Source organism: Megalops cyprinoides, chromosome 19 (genome assembly GCF_013368585.1).
Source record: "Megalops cyprinoides isolate fMegCyp1 chromosome 19, fMegCyp1.pri, whole genome shotgun sequence".
Lineage (NCBI taxonomy): Eukaryota > Metazoa > Chordata > Actinopteri > Elopiformes > Megalopidae > Megalops > Megalops cyprinoides.
In genome coordinates, this window is record NC_050601.1 from 14176440 (window position 1) to 14199109 (window position 22670).

The 22670-nt window shown below is 43.7% G+C and overlaps 1 protein-coding gene across 2 annotated transcripts in view; it reads right to left on the reverse strand.

Annotated features, from left to right (window-relative positions):
• Positions 1-21270, reverse strand: part of LOC118794885 (MAGUK p55 subfamily member 3-like) — a 24657-nt gene extending 3387 nt beyond the window's left edge. Inside the window, exons 1-17 of one of the 2 annotated variants that reach the window (XM_036553175.1) lie at positions 21146-21270; positions 13311-13368; positions 12825-12943; positions 12434-12511; positions 10606-10686; positions 10078-10215; positions 9258-9339; positions 8310-8395; positions 7642-7716; positions 7350-7546; positions 6722-6786; positions 5667-5687; positions 4233-4274; positions 2382-2447; positions 1349-1501; positions 772-852; positions 103-196 (exon numbers count right to left, since the gene is read on the reverse strand). In XM_036553175.1, the coding sequence (XP_036409068.1) occupies positions 103-196; positions 772-852; positions 1349-1501; positions 2382-2447; positions 4233-4274; positions 5667-5687; positions 6722-6786; positions 7350-7546; positions 7642-7716; positions 8310-8395; positions 9258-9339; positions 10078-10215; positions 10606-10686; positions 12434-12511; positions 12825-12943; positions 13311-13347 (1415 nt within the window). In that variant the 5' untranslated portion in view covers positions 13348-13368; positions 21146-21270. The remainder of the gene's footprint in view (positions 1-102; positions 197-771; positions 853-1348; positions 1502-2381; positions 2448-4232; positions 4275-5666; positions 5688-6721; positions 6787-7349; positions 7547-7641; positions 7717-8309; positions 8396-9257; positions 9340-10077; positions 10216-10605; positions 10687-12433; positions 12512-12824; positions 12944-13310; positions 13369-21145) is intronic. The other variant, XM_036553176.1, reaches the window with a different exon arrangement.
• Between the last annotated feature and the right edge of the window lie 1400 nt (positions 21271-22670).

A 22670-nucleotide genomic window follows, 5' to 3' on the forward strand; every position in this document is an offset into this window, starting at 1 on the left:
TGTCAGTAGGAGGAAATGTCTGATATTTAATGGGATTGAATCAATCATATGCTTTGTTCAAATGCTACAAAATAAAGCGAACAGCATGGGACCAGATCTCACTTGTTGTTCTGGGCGTCTGCGTCGAATGCCTGTTTGGAGACAAAGTGGTACTCCACTCCTTCCTTCTCATGGCTTTTCTTGGGTCTGGTGGTATCTGCAAACAAAAACAAAATGACAAAAGCCATGAAACATGAAAAAGGCCTCTATCAGTGTTACTGACATTCAGCTCATATCATAGGTGCCCATTTACAGAGAAATACCACTCAGCTAAAGAAGCCACATGTTAAAGGTCATTAAAATTAGTCATTAAAAATATAAATTAACAACATACATTATTCCTAGTATATATAAGCTCCCCACTTAAATTACTTGGGTGTTCATAAGCATATCGTGGATAATTTCAGACACATATAGAAGAAAAAGAAATCCCTGTATGGCAGGAGCTTGTGTGACATGACAAAGAAAATCATATTGCAAGGGTTAAGCAAATTAGATGAGTCCTGTTCTGTCTTTGAGGGATCGTGTCAATAAAGTTAAGATTCAAAATGCCATTCCCCCCTACTAATTTATCACGCTGCAGGGGGCGCTGTGAGTTTGCGGAGTGTGGCCTTGGTGTGAATCAAAGCTGTGAATCAAAGCCTCGTTTTCCCCGCCCCCTCGCGGCGCTGCAAGGTCTGCCGGAAGCAGAGGGACGGCACGCCTCTGATGCGGTGCCAGGGCGGGACTCACGTGGTACGGCCACGCCGTAGCGGTGGGGGCTCTCCGCGATCACCTTCTGTTTCAGCTCATTTATCCGGGCACCCAGGGAGCCTTCAGTGGAGCAGACAGTCTGCGTCAAACGCCTGAATCGCGCATTCCTGCGGTGTGCTTTACACCAGGCACCAACACCCCTGCAGTCACTTTCCACTTACATATGTATAAATGAGTGTGTGTGCATGTATGTGTGTGTATGTGTGTGTGTGCTCTTATGTGTGTGTGAGATGCCCAAATCACTTTTATATGCTGGGATGTGTATAATCACATTAAGGCTAGTACTTCTCTATGTGTTACTGTATCTCAAATCAATATTTACCTGCTTCTACATTTGTTCCGATCATTTATGATTTATGCACGATGTAATCAATACAATGTAATAATGTAAACCGATGCAGCAAAGTATAGCTATATGCAACCTTCATACATTTTAGATTCAAACTCAAATAGAACTAGAATAGTTACATCCACTTTTTTGTATAATATATGCTGATAAGTGTACAGTGAGCATGTGTACCCTTACACATCTGTGCCAGGGTGCCTGGTGTCTTACCAATCAGCACCACCAGGCGGGGCCTTTCGTTGGGCCTCTGCTGGTACCGCACCACTTCCTCATAGGTCAGAAACTCTGGTTCGCTGGGCTCCTGGGAGCGGGGCTCTCCTTGCCGGTCCTTTCGGCTCAGACGGAAACTTCTTCTCAGGCCAGCTAGCAGACAGACAGACAGACAGACAGACAGGCAAAATGGGATTGGCATCTAAGAGAGATCAATCCACCTTTGTAGACCTTTGCCAAAAATGGAACTACACGAAAATAGTTTCTCTGATGTCAATTTTCACCTGACAAGTTAGACACAGGTTTTCTACAAACTCATTTTTACATCAAAACAAACCCCTACAAGGGTATAAGGATAAAGTCTGCACCACCTCAGCAGTTTTACATCCAGTGCGAAATAATAATGGGTTGTGGAGCATAACTTTGATGATCTCTGAGAGAAATGAATTGCTTGTGCAGGGGCTATATTGGCTGTGCCTGCAGTAAAATAACAGAGATGTATCACAAAGATCAAGCAAGCTAATATTCCACAAGCCATAGAAGCCCATTTCAAACCTGGCAGCTAATAAGTATTTTATAAGTATTGTACAGAAGACAAGGGAATAAAACAGAATTATTTCACAGTTAATGTGGTTAAGTAAATGAAACCACTGCCACAACCACTGAATGTAAAATCGCCTTGATCCTTTCAAGCAAATGCTATGTTCTCCTTTCCAAAGGTGGGGTTCAATATCCGTGTCTTGTTTTGTTTTTGCATTTTTTCAAAGGAGCTGCAGTTACCAATGAATTGATTGGTATCATGATTACTGAACATGCTACAATCTGAGCTAAGGCTGACTTTCCATAATTACAATATAGGGATAGATAGCATATACAGTCATAAATATCATTAATTCTCCCAGTATATAATATAGGGACAGATAGCATGTAAATTCACAAATAGCTTTACTTATATCTGTATACAGTATAGCGACAGATAGCATATACACTCATAAATGGCATCATTTCTACCAGGGTAAAACAGTTACAGTACCTGTGTAAAACTCCCATGAAAAAGCTTGGCCACAGGAAGGCGCGACTGGTTTACACTTTGGAGAAACTATAACCAGTATTAGACCATCACACAACCAGCCTTATGCCTTTAAAGTGAGGGAGCAAAGGACAGACATGCTTGGTTGAGTGTGCAGTGCGTCTGAAGCAGGGCTCCTGGCCACAGAAGCAGAGGCACATGCTCCTGCAGGCGCTAGCAGAGTGCATGTGGATGATCCTAACACTGCTGGGCTGGGCTGCGTTGAGTTGGGTTGGGTTGGAGCTTTACCGATGTCACGATTCCTTACCTCACATATGGAGGCTGGACTCAACACACAGTAGTATGTTGACCATTATGTGAATGTAATATGCATAAAGACTGTTTTGGATTATAGGGCCTCTTTCATGATAATCCTCAGGCTGCCTACTTCCTATGCTGTGTCATCAAATTTTTCACGCAGAGCAACGTGTAATACCAAACCAATATGACTACGTAGATGACATTACATAATATCCAAACTGAATACATTAAGGCAAAATATTGACAGAGTTGGTGGTTGTGCTGTCAAGGAGGGCAATTTCCACAACCAAAAAAGGTCAACATGTCTTCATAATACAATAAATTTCAGTTACTATTTAGATGTATTATCTGTTCTACAACTAAAAAATAGCCATCATAACAGGATGTATATGACTTGTTATTTTGATAGGGAGATGGCCACACAAATATTTACAGTATAGCTATCTAGCTAGCCATGTATAGTTGAAATTACTGTGAATGTTCAGATTTTGCTATTTATCCAGTTAATTTTGATGTTATGTCGTGCCTGACTAGCTATCTACTAAGCACATTTTTGTATCTTTGTGCCTGATCATTCTCTTTGAACTACTTTGTTCACTTTTCAAATAACTAACACTGCTTCTTGGTTGTATTGAATTCAACAATGTTAATTAATGAAACATTACTTTTAATTTTTCACATAAATGATGATGCCAGACACTTATTTGGTCATGGAACTTATTTTGTATGACAGTGGTAACTCACTCAGGGGCCAAATGTGCATCAGTGTGTAAACGTGTGATTTTTTTCAGGTAGAAAAAAAGGATTGAAAGGATGTTGCTCCAGGTCATGCATCATATACATTTTACAGGTTGCTGGGCCATTTGAATACCAGCTGTGTTTTGATCATTCCATGTTCACATGATTTCAGTAATTCCCGGGAGTGATATGTCAGAACAGGGACCTCATAGTCACATAATTGAAGGAGGCGTGATCGACAGGCAAAGAAGGGTGAGACAGACACTGCAGGCCTATTTCATAAATATGCTTTTCAGCTCTAACCCGGATAAAAAATGGCAATTTGTATGGTCACCGTCGAACTGCGCGCTAAACTGAAGAATACTGAATGAGACTGAACGACATGGAGCAATGAGCAAGTCATTCCCAAAGGGCAATTCTGCACTGAGGGTTTAACACTCCTTTTTCATTTCTGCATCTTTCAGAGATTCTCAAATTATGTAACGAAATGTATTTGAAGAAGCACTTCCCTCTTTATTTTTGGCAGTTAAAATACGTGAGAGCATTAAATGATCCAGAAAATATGTTCGGTATTCCTCAGTTTTTCTGTTTCAAAGACTGTGAGTGCAGATCTTGGCTTTTTTTCATTTTCAGACAGCTAGAACCTAATGATATTTACAACCTATGACATGCCCCTCCCATTGACAGTTGCTCCACCCTGCTGCACCCCCCCAGCCAAAGCTGCTCTCAGCCGTCTTTTTAACCCACGGTGGCTCTTGCGCCATACACAGCCCGGCTGCAACTAGCAAGAAAGCTAAGAGGCATGCAGGGTCTCACCTATGTACTGTCCATTGAAATAGCCCTCACAGTCACAGTCCTCTGTGGGAAAGCAAGCAGGGGAAAGAGGGGGTAAACAGAGGGTGAGAGATCTGGTGGACACTGGTGCAGAACCAAGGGACTGGGGCAGAGTCAGGCAGGCAAGCAGGCGGGTGGGTAGGCAGGCAGGGACAGGCAGCAGGAGAACAAATTCAGGAGGGCTGCAGCACACGGCCTTTGTAGGAGCCGTGGTAAAGAGGCCTTACCCTTCCTTTAGAGAGAAAGAGATACGCTAGGCACTGTTTACATCAGGAAAACCACCTTTAGCATCATCATAAAGAGGCAGCCTCTGGATGCCCAGTCAGACAGAATTATGCACTGTTATCCACTGTTTCATGTCATCTCACTCCGCAGTGAGAAAGGTCATGATATTCTGTGCCAGTTTTCTGTAATGGCAACATTTTGCAGGGGACTTCAGTGCATTGAGGGCAGCGATAGTTGGTCCCACCTTTCTGGGACATCAGCCAGTCCAGAACATATGCAAGATATGACAGATTTACAGACGGAAACAGAACTTTCTGACTCCTTTCATGCATCCATTTGATATTAGTCCAAATAGCTGTTGACCAAACAGCCCACAGAATACCCCAAGATAAATAAAATAATGTGTGTGTAATAAGACCAATAGTCACAACAGTAACATTAGTAGTGGTTCTATCATTTTTGGGTATATTTATTGTTTAAATTCAAAAAGAAGAGATGGTAAAATGCAGGAGGAAGTGATAGGGGATGGAGTGACGAAGAAGAAGAGAGAGATCAAGGGGCAGAGGCTGAAAATGACTTGGAGGGAGTAAATGTTATCTCCTGGCGGCTCTCATTTAGAGCAGTGAGTGAGCCCTATATTCCGGAACACTGATGTGACTCCCTCCCCAAGGGATGCACAAAAAAGTAGAGTACTGTGGTTCTCCATTGCAGTGTTGTAGTGTGACAGCTGGCAAGATTATAGCTCGGAGGCTGTGGCAGACTCACTGGGGACTGATCTGCCCTTGGGAGGAAAGAGCTCAGTGGTCTCTCTCAAATCCTGACCACTCTGCATTAACCCTTTCAAGCTCAAATTACAGTGGAAAACACTTTGATTGTAGAAGATCTTACTCTAATTTGGGGTCATTTCTTCAAATGGGGTATATGAATTATCATTCCTATTGTTGGTATATAGCTGTGGTCACATGGTGACACTAAAATAGGCTGCTGTATTTAACTACAAACAAATCACCTTGGATTGGCTTTGGGCATATGGGGCTAAATGTGCTTAGACGTTTGACATATGGTGCTGCTTTACACTCGATAATAGCAATGCCACCAGAGCTGAACAAATTGCTGGATCATCTTTGTTTCTTCAACAAGACAATGAGTATATACATGAGGATCATGCATTGGTCATGGTGATATACCCACCTTTGTCACAGCCCTGATCATCTGATGTTAGCAGTGAGGAGAGAAAAAGCACACAGCTTTAAACAAACAGCCCCATGGCAAAATTGGATTCTTATTGAATGGGGAGGTGGGCATGATGGGAAAAAATAATGCCAACACCCTTCACCAGAGTCCAATCGGAGGTCCTCTCATTCACAAAGTGAACTTATTACAGTGCAGATGCGTGAGTTGCACAATTCCAAGTGCATACAGGAGTGCTCCCATTCAGAAATCCTTAGCTCAGTTACCTTATGAGATGCGTTTAAAGGGCCATCACATTCTCCCACAGAGTGATTATGATTGAAAAAAGGGACAACAACGAGGAACGCAAAAGGTTAAATTCCCCTGCTCATAAAGGTGCAACCCACAGAGGAAAGCCAGTGTTATGCAGAAGGGTGAGGCAGAGGGGGGAATTAATCCACAGCCATAGCACTCCATGGCATCGCCGAGACAGCTAACATGTTTAAACCCATGTTGTCTCTGTCTGGCTCAGCGTAATCAGATCAGCATTAGATTAAATGCTATAATGCACCACCGCAACATTAATCACTCGCATAGCCATTTCTTGCCTTTCATACGGGGCACCCGATAAAATACCCACAAGCCTCCGGCAGCTTTGCGGTGCATTTGAGCACCCGGGCTCAGTTACCTTTGTAAACTTCATCATTTGACTCCAGGCTCACTGGCCAGAGGGATTAGACACAAATGATATCCTGTATATTATTGTATTTCTTTTTATACCTCTTACTCCATTGGTGCTAATGTGTTTGAGGCGAAACTGCTAGTAGTGACATTCCAAAAATATAGATTATAAGACCAGCAATAATATTTGCTTATACTAATCAAGTTAATAACTCAGTAAGGTTGACCCTAACATACTACATATGATTACTCAATTGTAATACTATGCTGTTAATAATACTGCTGGTGCATTTTACAAATCAACTAAAATGAAAAAAACTTTTACAAAGTCATGTTCATGAAATCTAAATAATATGAATGAGGTAGAATATCTGCAAATAGAAAGAAAAACTTACAAAACGGTCTTTTGGGGGACTTGGGGCTTTGAAGGGTTCCCATTTTCATCCTGTAGGCCAGTCGTCTGAGAAAGTAGGTACAGTATGTGAAGAGGAAGAAAAGAGATCAGAAATGGTATAGGGATACGCAGAAGTAACTGAATGACCTTTATGTTCATGCTTATCTTTGAAATTACAGGAACCAGCACATGAATGGACTACGGCATTAAATATTGTTCCTGCTCTTCCCTCTGCCAGGCCTGATCAGCACAACCAAAACTGCAGCATCTGCTATGTATTATTTCCAGCAGGGATCATATGTTCCCTTAGAGGCATGGGCCTCTACATCTCCATTCAGTTTAAGGGTAGAGGTTGAGAGAAGAGAGTCTGAAGTTCTGTATACTATGACATGGTTCCTGAAGAGATTTTTTTCAACTAGTTGGTTATGAAGCTGAAACAATGGCAAACCTTCCATTGGCCTCATTATTTCGTATGTTTACAGATTGTGCATTGATTTGTAAACATGTCACACCTTTGTGCACATGAATAATGAGTGCCATTAGCCGCTTGCACTAATGTGAACAATGAATTTCCCATATTTTTGTGCCACATGATGAATAAACAGCAGGAACTTCAGAGGGAGTCCTACCTTTCCTGGAACTGTTTGGAGGGGATGAGCCCGGCTCGGAGGTTACTGTCCGCTACCCTCTTGGCCTGCCACCAGGTGGGGTCGTCTTGGCTCACCACCTGCAGAATGTCCCCGCGTTTGAAAGGGAGCCCTGCCTCCTGGCAGGGCGTGGCCTTGTCTTCAGAGGGAACATAGTCGAACAGGGCCCTCATGTACACCTGGAGTGAACACGTCCAACAAGTACTGTCAGAGCATAGCAAAGTCAGCCAGAACACTCACTTTCAGATATTGCACGATCCATTGTGTCCCTTACCCTGCTTTCCTTGAGTCTGTCCTCCTCTTTGATTGCAGGGATAATTTTGAGAGTTATAGAACCCTGAGACTGGGCCTGCAACAGAAAGAGATGAAATTGGCCTCTTATATAAGGTTTTCTTTTATAACATTCAGACCCTGTAGAATAATACCCTTCAAGGTATTGAAGAAGAAGCGTGTGGAGTTTGTATTCATGTTAGGAAATGAAATGATGATACTCCATAATTCAAGGGCTCCATACGATAATCAGGATGACACTATTATGAAAATCAAAAACCGAGTCATTTCACAGTACAGTGTCATGTGGAAAATGAACTGAACTCACGAAACATATGATGACTTCATGGTTATCCAACCAATTTAGAGTTACACTGTTTGTATTTATCAGAACTACATGGTGGCACTAAACATTCAAAGGCAGGGGCAACAGTGTAGCATGGTGGCAAGGTGCAGGGCTCGTAATCAAGAAGTTGCTGCTGTACCCTTGGGCAAGGTATTCAGCTCTATAAATGGATAACATGTAAAAAATGTAATATATGTCGCTCTGGGTAAGAGCATCTGCTAAATGAAAATGATGCAATGTAATGTATATTGAGAACCTAACAAACAGTACTTGAAATAAAAACTTAGATAGATGGATGCAGGAAAACAGGGATTTGACTGCCATACCAGTAGCTGGCTGATCTCCTCAGGCCTCTTGTGGACAATGCAAATACCATTGACTTCCCTCAGCTCATCACCCACATGCACAAGACCTGGAGGGGGGGACAGAGGTAGTGTCACTTTGACTGTCATGTCCCTGAGCTCTTAACCGCACTGCTGCCCCTAAGCTTGTCAGACAACTTAGTGGGGATCCTTGGGTGTGATGTCACCTGTAGATTCTCCACGGCGTCTGGGTCAGGTAACCTTAACCCCTTGAGCCCTGTGACCCTTCTGAATGTAAAGCTCAACCCTGTGGGCTGCTTATACTAATCTCAGTTCCAGAGAGTTAGGGCCTCTGGCCCCGGTGATTAAAGGAATCAGTCTGGATGTGTCAGACTGGACCGAAGAGTTCAGGATGGCAGGTCACACTGGGTTATAACACCAGCCTGGTTTATTATTACAACATGGACCCAGGTAGAGAGTGTATCATATGGCACTACACTGAGAACCCTATTGGAGAAACCTAAAGGAGTGCCTGATGTTGTTGATCTATTGTACGCTGCCACTGGACCTGTCATCTTGATATCATATTCAGACTATGTGGTGGTGCTCCATCCCCTCCATCTCTGCCAGGAGACATCTTGCTGTTCTGTTTTATATATGTGCTCATATTTCACTTTGTGTTCTCTTTCAGACTCTCTCATTTCATCTGAAGGAGAAGAGCAGTATTTCCCCCAGTGAATGGGTACTTTCTGCCTCCAGTTACACATCTAGGATCATTTCACACAACCATAATCTTTACCCCAACTAAAAAAGGCTGAGGCGGACAGCGGTCCATTTTTGTGAGGTAGAATCAATCCTAAGGAGTAGTTTCTCTAGGAGTGGAGTGATCTGAACTCGTTGAAGAATAGAGAAGGGTCAGATTCCATTTCTGTTTCAATTTGGTTTTGATCTTTCGTTTCGGGGGACACTCACCACTCCTGTCAGCAGCCCCTCCTCTCATGATGCGGGCCACGATCACAGCCCCTGTGGTCTCATCTCGCCGGATGGTTGCCCCCTGGTGGAGATGTGGGGACAATGGGTAACCGCACCACAGCTGGTTCACGGCATATGCATTTTAATTGGATATGTAAGTAAAGTAAACAACACTTTACAGTCAATAAAATGATCTGATAATCTAATTATAGTGTCAATAATTAATAATCTATATTCTCAGCTGCTCTGTGTAATGCTTTTACCTCCAGAGACAATGCCTTAAAATTTCCTTACCCGCTACTCTTACTTAAAATATCTATTCTTCATCCATATTTGTTCTGTGTTTTCCCCTTCTTTGCTGTTTCATTCATGTCATTCACAGGGCAGCAGTGCAGCATAGGGGTAAGTCATGGGACTTCTGACCAAAAGGTTGCTTGTTCGATTCCCACTGGGACACTGCTGTCATACCCTTGGGCAAGATACTTAACCCACAATTGCCTCAGTAAATATCCAGCTATATAAATGGATAACATGTAAAACTGTAAAATCTGTAATTCACTCTGGATAAGAGTGTCTGCTAAATAACAATGTAAAGCAATGCATCATTGGCATTACACAGGCAAGGGCACAGTTCCTATTAAAGCCTAATTGCTTGAAGCAGTGAGCCCTACCTTTGAAAAAGGTGGAGGATAGTTCAGCCGCTAAACATATCTGACTCTGTCTAACTGTCCTGTTGAGGAGGCAACAGGGGGTGGAGCCAGAGCCACCACACCAGCATACCTATCACCTGCCTATAACCTGCCTATCACCTGCCTCTCACCAGCGGCTCCTTGTTCTTCACCAGCCGCACAATCTTCACCGACTCCTCTTCCAGGTCGTCCTCCAGGTCATCCGGCAGCGGCGGCAGGACAGGGTCAAAGTTCTTCTGAGCGACTGTGTCGTGCACCGTGAACACAGCCTGAGGAGCCGAGAGATGGCAGCAAATGACAGTGAGAGAGGGAGAGCATCACGTGAAATGGAAACACTCCAACACCAATTCATTAGCAGAGCAACCATTTGATATGTCATAAAATGCCATTGCTCTTCTGCTGCAGGGGACTAGACATTATGCATTACATAAGCACTCGAGATGTTCTTAATTACACCTACTCAGTGAAATGTTAGGAGACCAAAACAGCGCTCAAAGGGAAAACAAGGAATGTTAGCGGGGAATAACAAAAAGTTCTGTCTTTTTAAGAGCTTTGCCACATCATCATCTAGCTTGTGAACATGTTCTCACGAGTAGCTGAAACAATATAACGTATAAATGTATATATGATTGCACGGTTGTTTGTCAGCGTGGCACTACCTTGAGGTGAGGTGATGTCAGAAGCTGCAGGAGTTCCTTCTCGTCGCTGCTCATTGGTCCGCTCTGCAGCTCCTCTGCCACCTACCAAGCACAGCAGTGCCACTCAGGCTGTAAGGACTGGGGAAGTACAGGGGGGCCTACTGCAGGCCAGCATGACTTCCCTTCAGTGCATTTACAGAATACAACAGAATAATAGAACAGGACAGAAGCCTTTATTTACTCTCCACAAAGGGCAAATTGTCTTTTGTTTTACCAAAAAAAGTACAAAGTTAAGACATTAATTAGAAACTTACAAATCGATTCCGATTTACACCACCCACATGACCCAACTACAACAGAAAAGCAGCAGAATGTGTAAAAAAATAAATGCATAAAAACTGTAAACTCCCAGTAATTGCATATCAAGTCATTGCATAGTCTATTTCTTTGTATAGGGTGCAGCTGGTTCTCATTAAATTCCACTGACTTTGCATAAACCTCTGTTATGACTGTGCTTATGTCTGTTGTATGAAAACCCTTGTTAAGTGCGTATACCACAAAAATCTTATAAAGATGCAGTTTTTAGGAGTTGATTTTAGTATAAATAAGAATCATTGTATAAGCATTCAGTAATTCTTTGGTTCAGGACATGTGTGGATGGACAGCAAATAGCATTGTCAGCACACACATATAATGCTTAGCTGGAGCATCACAAAGGAGCCAGACTGACACCAGAAGCAGGGTTACATTGAGATGGATTGTAGTTCAATAAAAGTGAAGGCACACGCATGCACCCGCCAAATGGACAATCGCTATACCAAAGTTGACCTCAGTCAGCTTTTTTTCCCCTCTACAAGCATGAACGTGACTAGCCAGGATGAGACATCCCATTAGAAATTCTTTCTTTAGATCAGCACTTACTGACGCACACAAACCAAAGCCCTCTCATACTCAGCAAAGCACTAAAAACTCCATTCGGATTCCTAAATAATTGTGGATATATGACAGAATCTGTAGAAAAGCACATACTCTTGTGACCTAAAGTATATAACTAACATGTTTTCTGTGGACAGCAGGGGAGCACATGTGACACTGCCTATAACATCCTTGTAAGAACCCATTTGTTTACCCCTCCAGTTCCACAGAACTGCATTGCTGCTCTAAGCAGCCTTCTCCTGCTGCCATGGTACTCCGGGTCCTCCGCTGACACCGCCCCGGGGACAGCGCACTCTCCCACGTCAAGACTCCACAGCTCACAGAGGCCCAGCGGCAGTGTCATAGCTAACGGAGTCATCATCGTACCCCCCGAGCGGCTCCCCAAGCCTGTTTCACAGCACGGTGGTTTAAACTTTTCCCTGTTACCCAAAATTCCCCCAGCTTTACATTCCAATGCAAAAATTGTGGAGGGATTTTAAAAACATACTTTTCCCCAATTTCACCCTGATTTTGGAATCATTGTCTTAGATGCAGGCATAATTCAACACTGAGACCTGCATCCCCCTTTCTAAGGCTCACTTCACAACACACGTCTTGCAATTTGCATATGCAGTGATGTGTTTCTCCATCAAACTCAGCAAATACCTGATCTACCAATACCTAATATTACTGATACCAGTGTGCAAGTACAAATATTATACTGCACGACAGAAGAAGTTGGAGGACTGGCACATCTGAACAGAGCTAGGGCAATAGGACTCACTCTACCCTCAAGCCAAGCACCTTTACCTACTGAGCCATTCAGGAGGAGAAAACATTTCATTTAAAAGTAAACGAGACCAATAACTCCCAACATTATATCATTCTGTGGTTCTATAAATGATGGGGGACCAGCATTTAATTCTGTACTTACATCCTCTGCCAGAGTGGAGGCACTGTGCAGGATGGGGGTTGGGCTTTGCCGTTCATATTGTCTCAGCTTTTCATGAATCTGGAAGACAAAGACAGTAAGAAACAAAGTCAGCCTGAACCCTTACTCTGCAAAGATACTCGCAAAGTCTGGTTGCTGTCACTAATATTTTTCCATTGAAGAGAGTGTGCAGTAAGTATGGGAGCAGCAATACAGCTTGACATCCTGAGTGCTAATCACAGCGTGGATAGTCATCAGAGGGCTGATCAGCCACTGCTCTGAATTTTGCTAATGGATATAACGGTGAACTTTACTTTGTTAGAGTCCGCTGGAGTCATGAGCTCTGAATGCAGAGGAACACCGAGGGGAGAGAATACGCTGTCAACTGTCATACCTTCATCAGGTAGCCCAGGCTCTTCTCACTGAAGACATCCTTCAGGAAAACCATGTCCTCCTTGTGGTTGGCATCTGGACGAAGCTGGGAGGTCAGCAGGGCCAGTGTTTCATGCAGTCCTGTGCGGGGAAATATGACATCCTCATCTCTCAATTTCGGTTCTCAGTTCTCAGTAAGGGAGACTCACATTGTGCATTCTGCATCAATACTCCTTACATATACTGCCTTACAGTTATGTCACGGATGTCATGCAGTTCAAGGATTCCATGCCATTTTCAGATGTTGATAATAGGTTGAAATTTCAAATTAAAAAAAAAAAAAAACTCTCGTCTCGTTTTTCAGCTTTGATGGGTTCATTGGGTGGTCTAATGGTTCCTAAGTCTGGTGCTCTACAGCCCTACAATCACCACGGTTCGTAAATCAGAGCCATCATTGAATCACAACCTGCATGCCCTCAGGTGTGACAGATGATGTCGGGGATCTTACCCGCACCCGCAGAGAGGACCGGCATGGCTTCTTTCATCTATCAGCTGGGAGCAGACACCTGGAGCGGAAACCGGGAGCAAAGGAATATGAGAAATGATAATGCCTCACGAGCCCCTGGTCTCTCTCTCCCACACACACACTGTGTGTCCCATTCCACTCTCAACAGAAGTTACTGCATCTCAAACTTTTCAAATAAAGCTGACTTACTGCAGGGGACAACTGTGCACACATACACTCTCTCACTTACACACACACACACACACATACACACACATACACCACTACTAACCGATGCTGCAGCGGCCGCTGCTGCTAGTGGAGCACCAATCCCCCAGCTTGTATCTGTGCAGTAATCAGAATCAGCATGTTGGAGCGTGTCGAGGGTGATATACTAGCATCATTAGTTGTGCCCATGGCTGTAGGGATGCTGGCAAGCTACACCGTGCCATTGCACCGTGAAGTGCTTTACTGTTCCTCCCTGCCGTGCGGCTTCATTTGTTGAGTGTGGGGGTGGTAATTTCATGCACTACCCCACTGAAGGTATAATTCATCACTGTGACCTGCATCCCTCTCTCTCTGGGCCAGAGCAGAACTCTCTACAGCTGCAGAATGGCCCCTCTGAGAGGTATTGCTTTCCCTGCCAACTTCTTAGTAGCAGTGGCATTAGTGTGAGTATTAATGTTTTTATTAGCATTTTAATGGGCCTGATGAACGCTTACAAGTCAGACTGTTCCCTGCAATCTGGGCAATCTCAAAGTTCCCAGGTGCAGCGATCCTTCCTAACCGGCAGAACACTCGCTAATGTAGAGCGCTGTCCTCTGACCCACCCGCATTGGACCTCCGCATCAATCATAAATGAGCGCCACACACATTGTGAGCAAAGAGAAAAGCTGCGGTAAGATGCAGTAATGAGGGACGATGCGCATCAGGGAGGTGGAGGTCCGCTGAGTGTCTCATCTCAGTGGATGCGTGCAGTTAAGAAAATGAGCTGACTCTGTCAGTGTGAAACCACCCCTATAACCCCCAATCCCTCTGCAGCTCCACCACCAAACACAGGCAACACAAGCACACACCACAGCTCAGGGTTATTTGGAAAGCTGCTCATACAGCGTGGCTGGCTATGGGCATGTGTGTTCAAGCAAACACAAGACCCTCAGCATCAGCAGCGTCGGTCGAACAGCTAGATTTTCCTTCTCCCAGACAGTAAAGTGGGTCACAGTGCGATTGAGTTATATTCTGCATGAGCTCATATGGATACACTGCTCATGCTGAAAAGCTATTTTTCACTGTCAGACTGTGAACTTGTTGATCAGGTAGCCTAGCTGACATAATCCAACACTTACAGCAGCACTACACAACCCTGCTTCTGGAGTGCCTGATGTGTTTCTGATTTTTGCTCCATCCGCACCTTTAATTACACAGTTGAATGCATTATTATGATAAATGAATGGCGTGTGACCATGTGCTGCAGGTTCAACACATCGGACCAGCACAAATACCTGCATTAATTTGATGTAATAATTTGGTTATCTCCAGTTGTCCAGGGTGATGGTTGCCTACCCTTGTCTCTGAGGGCCCTGACGTCTGGACCATATTGCTGAGGATGACACAACACTACCAGCGCCACTACTTATACCATTTACCAAGGTGCTCCATCTGAGTTACCCCTGTACAAACACAGCTGTGTTAATGGCTTACACCGTATGTATATGTTATCAAGTGCATGTACTGCAAGCATATAGGGTGTTTGAAATACATAGAAATAATTAGCTTGAACTTGAAATACACATAGTAATGATCTTAGGCAAGTCATAAAACCAATCACAAGCTAAAAATGACTGGAAAATAGGGACAAATTGGGCATTTTCTAAAGAAAAACAAATCTGTTATCTCAAAAACTGACACAGAATGCCAAAAGGTGGAGAGGAAGAGGTAGGTAAAGGAGAGAACAGAGGAGAGACACAAAAATCAAGAATGTAGTTTTCATCTGGCCAGGAACAGGAAGAGATGTTGTCAAAATGCTAGCTGTAGATCAGAAATGTTGAAAATAATCCATTTAGGAACATAAGAAATTCACTGTATATGTGACTGCTTTACCCCATATACTGCAGATTCGCAGCTCACAGTTTAGAAGAAAAATGAATTTAGAAGTTTATATGGTTTATATGCCATCACCTGAGTCATTCCCTCTCCAGAAGGGCTGCACTCAAGCATGCATCAAGATGCCCTGCGCACTTCAGAATTATCAACTGTATTACTGATGCATTGATTGTCTGAGTAACCCACACGGGTTTGCACAGCTACCAGAGTGTAGTTACAGTGCTATGTCAGTATACACTGCCTAGCACTGTGACTTGAAAGGCTGAACCTAATATTTCAGTGAGCTATGGCATGAACTATCCTCTTGGAATTTCATTGCCGCTCTTCTTTCAAGTATCAGTTAGAAGTGAGTAAAGACTGTCCTGCAAATTCCGGCAAAGTCTTTCCTGCAAATTCTCTGCCTGATTGAAAGATTCATTGGTATGTTCTCTGTCTGTGTGCATCAGACATCAGTCATCTCTAATGACTGTGGTAACCCAAGGCTGCTGACATCCGGCTGTGTGCTTGTGTGAGAACGTTTTAAACCAACAAGACTGTATGTGCCATTAGCTATGCAAGGCGAAAGACTGAATGCATGATTGCATTCTACAAAATATATACTGAACTTTATTCCTCCAATGTTACAGTGCAGAAATAACTATAGCAATTTAGAAAACACCCATCAAAGTGCATATGGACCTATGCATTTGGGATTTTAAGAAGGGTTCCCATGGGGGTTTAAACCATCAAAATCTTTGTCACAGAAAATGTGACTTTCAGAGATGCTAGTTTTGAGAGTGTTTGCATGTCTTTTAATCCAATCTGTGATTTTAGATGCATAATACATATTCAGTCACAGGAAAGTTTTCTACAGCTTTCCTTGCACATACCCACAAAATATAAATAATTTAATTTAATTTAATATTGCTATATTAATTTTTTTTTCTTTTCATTATGTAAAAAATATAGAATCAGTGGACCGGTGAGAGAAAAAGAAGGAATAGTACTAAATTTTTTATGGTTTCATTTATAATGTACAGAGCCTGGGCTTAACAAAGAGAAATGAGAATGTCTCGAAAATTCATTTTTAACCTCCATTGAGAGCAGGACGACTGAGCAGACCAACACTGAAAAGAGAGCAGACAGGCTCGTCCACACCGGCGCACACACACAACATAAATAAAGGGGATAAAGGCGATGCGAGGGATTAACGCATGAGCGAGGCTGGAGACTGCCTTCATTGAAGGCTGAGCGCAGACCAGGCTGTCTTTGAGCGGGCCCGGGGGACAGGCGTCAAAAGGGAGCGCTGCTTTTTTCAACACACACCACATTGCACAAACCGCCTCGCTGCAGCACGCATTGTAATGAGCACGCTGCTCCAGGGACATTGGGGGGTCAAATGTCATGGAGTCTCCTGGGGTGAAAGCCTACAAATAAAGCACCACCGTCAACATCATCATCATCAGCACCAACAGAAAGAACAGTTGCAGGCAGAACTCTGCAGCACAGGAGAATTTTAGGAAGAGGCTCTCTTGCATGCTTTCATCTAAGGTGTTGTTAAGTATACCCAAGCTGAATGCATGACTCTCCATTTAGAGCACAGCATGCTACTTGATAGCAGATTTTCACAGTTTGATTCACGGCCTTAACAGTTAGAAGCTTTAGGACCATCTGCAGCCTCTTCAACCACATGGCAGCCCCTGTCTAGAATGAATTACAAGGACATTTTGATAAAATACTGAAATGATGTGTGAGAAGGTACAAACATGGAATTACAATAACGGACATCCCATTTAAATTATCAGTTAAATATAGGCAAGCTTGGTGAACACATCAGGCATGATTAGTCTTCTAAATCGATGGTCTACAATAAGCTTGGCATATCTATGGCAGATAATGCACTCTTCCTTCATGGGGTACTGACACGCTCACTCATGAAAGGGTGATTTCACTGGGACAGCTTCCAGTACATAAAGCGAGGTCATTGGAAGACAGGCACTCTGACAGGACATGGCAGAGGAGCCAGATGTGAAATGTAATGGAAGGTCATCCATTAAAACCATGCAGGGGATTAAATCTGAACTCAACGGCAGCACTCATGTGCAAGCAGCTGTGCATTACATGTCACTTAGTCCACAAAAAGGCAGATGTTATTTGATGGACTTCTCTGCTTGTCCAACAAGCCCCTGGCCGGCCATCCCACTAACCACGTATTCGTCCATTTCGATAGTGGCATGCCATTTGCAAAGTCTTCTGTTTTTCATCCTCATTTTTTAAAAGAAATTTATGCTTTCACATTATTCTAGTTTATTGGTTGTGATTAACAATGGTAGCCAGTGTTAGGCAGCTGTGTTTACGAGATCACAGCTTTTAGCATTCACGTTATGTAGACAGTGAGGTCCAAATGCAGAAATTAGGCTTTGTTCCCTGCATTGGTGTCTCAGGCACTTACTGAAGGAAACCTACTCTTTTTTGCTGGGGTTCCAAGTAGTTACAGGGTGAAGAAGTCTTAGAATTCAGCAATCAGTTACACACACACACACACACATACACACACACACACACACACACACAGAAGAAGTTGGTGAGATCAGCAGGTCTGTAGGAAATAAATGAATGTACCCAGCCCAGCCCATGAGGAGCCTGGGAACACTATCACCACATTTTATTTGACAGCTAAGTCTGAAAGCAATTTGTCTCCTTGTCCGAAGGATTCTTCCTGCTACAATATTAAAAAAAGCATAGCAAGACCATATATTCAGGATGTGTATTGTTAACCCTTAGTGACCTGAACTGATATTAGGAGCTTCTCATTTCATTAAACCAGTGAAGTGTACAATATGACAAAAAGCATTTTATGCAGTTGGTTCTATATGGATATAAAGCACTGCAACTGACATCTGCATATGGTACTTATAATTGTGCTTTAACACAACACATAGCTGTAATATGTATGATGCCAGCAAACAGTTAAAGGGTACCCTGGACCACCATTTTTTAAGAAAAGTGGTTTGAAAATTATGCACTTTTTTGCTGGACATTCCAAGACCATGCAGCAATTCAAATCAATAATCATGCCATGCACAATATATATAAATGATTGTCCATTCAAAAACTTTCCCTGAATTTCATTTTTTCATACAGCCTCATCTATCTTTATTTATTTGGTTTCGATATCATCAGATAATTGACTGTTCAGATAACTATCCCTGTCCCAACCTCTAAATAAATTTAAGTCAGCTTGAATCATATTAAAAATCTTTACTTGCTGCATTTGATACAATATGATATAATATAATATAATATAATATTAAAAATATCATAATAGAATGTGCATAATAGAATTTCTTATCCGTCTTTGGTTGATAGGATGAAGTTCTGGAGAGCAGTTAATCTTGGATTATGCTTACTAGCTAGCATTTATGTTTTGTGCGTGGTTATGGATCTTAATATACAATTGATGCATGTAGGCCTTGCAATTCAGCATGCAGTTCTTCAACAGATGACATGAACATCATCCAATCAACTTCCATTTATCAAAGCCATGGTACAAATATATACGCGCACTTATATGTATTCCTTGTCCCACCAGTTTGTATCATACTACTTATAACGGAGATGCAATTCTCCACTATGCAAGTTTCAGCCTGATATCTGCTCCTCCTGGATGTCAAAGGCCCATGCAATAAGCTCTTCAGAACCCTGCAACAATTAACATCATGATTGGCAGGTTAAGGCATGCAGATGAGATCTCATTGAATGTGAACATACACTACCGTTTTTTATGAAGTAATGCATTCAGACCCAGTCTTCCATCCACGTGTTTGCCTACAACTGGAGAATAACACCTCCTTTGCCACTGGCTGGCTGACTGACTACAGTTTTACTGTTCTTCAGGGTCATCGTCATCCTTTCTCTCCAAACGCCAACATGCTTCAATATAACTTAAAAACAGCGGCAGGATAGGACCAGTCCCCATTTCACATGCATCCTGCCCCAAGCAGGTCACTGAAATGTGACCGCTACCCCCCCCCGCTGCAGACAAACAAAGATCATAAGGAAATGTCTGCCCTGAAAAATGTGGTGGCACACTGGAGCTTCAGACTGACGCGTGTAAGGTACGAACTGACAGGCCCTGGATTGACAGATTCACTGGTGTCCCGTGGATGAATGGTTTTTCCAACAGTTAATGCTCCTAAAGGCTTAGATGTGGCGGGGGAACTGCATCCCTGGTGCTCACGAACGTTGGCTTTAGACTGAGCCCACATGTCCAAAGCAAATCTAATCCCTGAACCCAGTGGCTCCAGTTAAGACCCTCTCACTGGATGAGGCCATGACTCAGACCTGATCCACTTCTTCAAACTGCTAATCCACACCCCCAGTTGACACTGTATGGTTTCTCTCTAATTTCCAAAGACTCAAGGGTTGACCTGTCATGTTATGCCTTCCTGCGCTGTGCCACACATGGTCATATGGACACATCACCAGGAGTTTCATCAATATTTCCGCATGACATCCTCATGACACCTTGCTCACAGCTCACACCCCCCCACGTCTTGTTGAAAATGAAAGAAAATCGGCAAACTGTCAGTCAGGAAAACATCCCACTGACAAACAGGATCACACTGAACAAGATGGAGGTCTTCAGGCACAGACAAGGTTCTTGCTGATCTGAGTCAGGGACATGCAGAGATTCTGAGAGACATGATCAGATATGGACTGATTTGACAGACAGCACACTATAAAGGTCTTCACTGCACTCCAGTAGTCTCCTAATGCAGGCAGAGCAATTAGTCAATCAGGAAAAGCTCTGCATATCATGTGCGTGGCTTTCAAAGGTACTGAACTGAACAAATGGATATATCAACATAAAGCAATTCTCCTATTGAATTCAATGCATCTACAAGCTAACAAAGTACATCAAATTTGCACTGGTTTGCACTGAGCTTGACAGTTTGGGCGCCACAGCAGCCTGCTCCCCCCCACCTACATAATTTTTTTTTAACAACATAAGTCAATGTGGTTGATGTCTGTGTGTGGTCCAAGCCAACCAGAAGACAAAACAAGGAGCTCGCACAGGGAATCAAGGGCAAACAAATGTGCCACCCTACCCTTTTTCTCACAAAGGGTCATATGGGGCCACGGCCAAATCAAAACATAAACCCTCTCCCATTGGACCCACCTCCCATCAGGCCCCCTCCCGTTAGGCCCCCCTCTGATTCTCCTGTGTGTCACAGACCGCAAATACACCCAGCCAATCAGGAAACATTTCACAGCACCAGCTGCAGACTGGAGGTGCAAGCCTTGGCCAGAGCCCAGCCGCACACGCACACTTGACAGCCGCCGCCGTGGGGACCATGCAGGGAGACGGAGCGAGAAGCAGGGCTCACATCCAGAGGAACCAATTCCAGCACTCCTGAGTGCATGATGTCTGTACCTCATGTAGACACAACAAACCCTGGCGTATGAACACTACCAAAACAACCTGGGAGCCAGGAACAGGGCTCTTCCCCATTACTGCAGTTACCTGCACAGTGTTCGCCTGCCTGGCTAATATGCTCTCATTCTCTCTCGCTTTCTCTTCCTCTCTGTTCTGCGACACAGCAGCTCTCTGGTAGACAGCTGTGCGCGGCGTACGCCAGAAAGGACTCTGACTCTGAAGCCCTGAATATGTCCCTCCCTCCTGCCGTGTCTTTGCTAGCAACCTGGATTAGAAAACAAAACGTGCGAATGGAAAGGCAGCGAGCATCCCTTACCGTTTCTCCCCCGCTCTGTGTGGGTCTCTGATGGCCGCGGCTCCTCTCCGCCGTGTTCTGTGCTTAATTCCCTGTCTTGTTTCTGTGCGAGCTTGCCGCGGTTACTCTGTCCTCCACACTCTCAATCTCCCTGCCCCTCCCCTCCCTGCGCCTCTCCTTTCCTTTGCTCTCTCTCTCTCTCTCTCTCTCTCTCTCTCACACTCTCTCTCCCTCCCTCCCTCACTCCCTCACTCCCTCACTCATCTCAGCATAGCAGACTGTGACTGAACTCTAACGTGTTGTGATTCCTAGAAATACGCACTGGAGATGTGATAACCCCCATGTTCAGTTTAATCACCCCTCATCCAAAATCACCACCCAGTATACCCCACTTCTTACCTCATCCTTCTCCAGCCCCCACTCTGTCCCCTGCCCACATTCTCTCTCTCTTGCTGTTTCCCTCTCTGCCCCCTAGTTAATCACATTCACTGGGGCTGCTTTGAATTGGCAGTCATTGGGGAAAAGCACAGAAAAAAAATTGGATGGTGAAACACGCACCCCTCCCCCCGATTGCCTTGTTCTGGTTCCCTGTTGTCCTCCTCCCATTCCTTTGTCTTACGCGTGCAGCACAAGCACCTATCAACTGCGGGAAACAGAAAATGTTGAAGCTGGGGTCTGCCACGCTGAGATGGTGGGAGGGCTGCTCAACATTGTCAATGTGCTGCATGTGTATTTCCCTGGGGTTCTGGGGCTAACAAGTGGACCATGCTCTGACAGTCGGGAGCATGCATACTCAAACACAAGATGAGGGAAGAGGGGCCTGTGTGTGTGTGTGTGTGTGTGTGTGTGTGTGTGTGTGTGTGTGTGTGTGTGTGTGTATTTGGGCATGGGTTTGTGTACCCCTCCAAGCCTGTGTGCACATTTGTGTGTAAGTCTATACAGTTAAAGGGAGAAGCTTGTGCAAATATAAGCACTGTTTTCACATGCCATGGCAGATAAGGCAGTGACACTGTACAACTGACCTTCAATATATATTCAAGCCTTTATTATACAGATAGGAGGAGGAGTAGCACTGTTTCTATGCCCCTACCCACAGTCAGGACACAGGATGTAAACAGGATTAAGGCAGTCCCTTTTCCAGAGATGGTCTCATTAATTAGAACAAAGCCCATGACGGTAGTTGGATCTGATTGGCTCAGAGACATCTGTTAACCCCGTACCACTGGGGATATGGCCTGCATTCATTCCATTTTCCTGACATCATAAATAAGTAATTGTGCCACAGTGTGCATTATGTATTGTGATTCCTATTTTACACTGTTACTAAAATGAATTTTATATGAAAATCTTCATTCTTCAAACATAACAAATTCTTATAATGAATTGAATGTCCAACATGTAAAATAAAATCATACAGTACAATAAGTGCCTTGATTCATGACTATAAGGAAACACATCTGCACATGAACAACCACATATTTTATCCTTAAAGATGACCTCTGTGTGTTTGTACGCCTGACCCAGAACTCCCAGCGGGCGTGTGGCG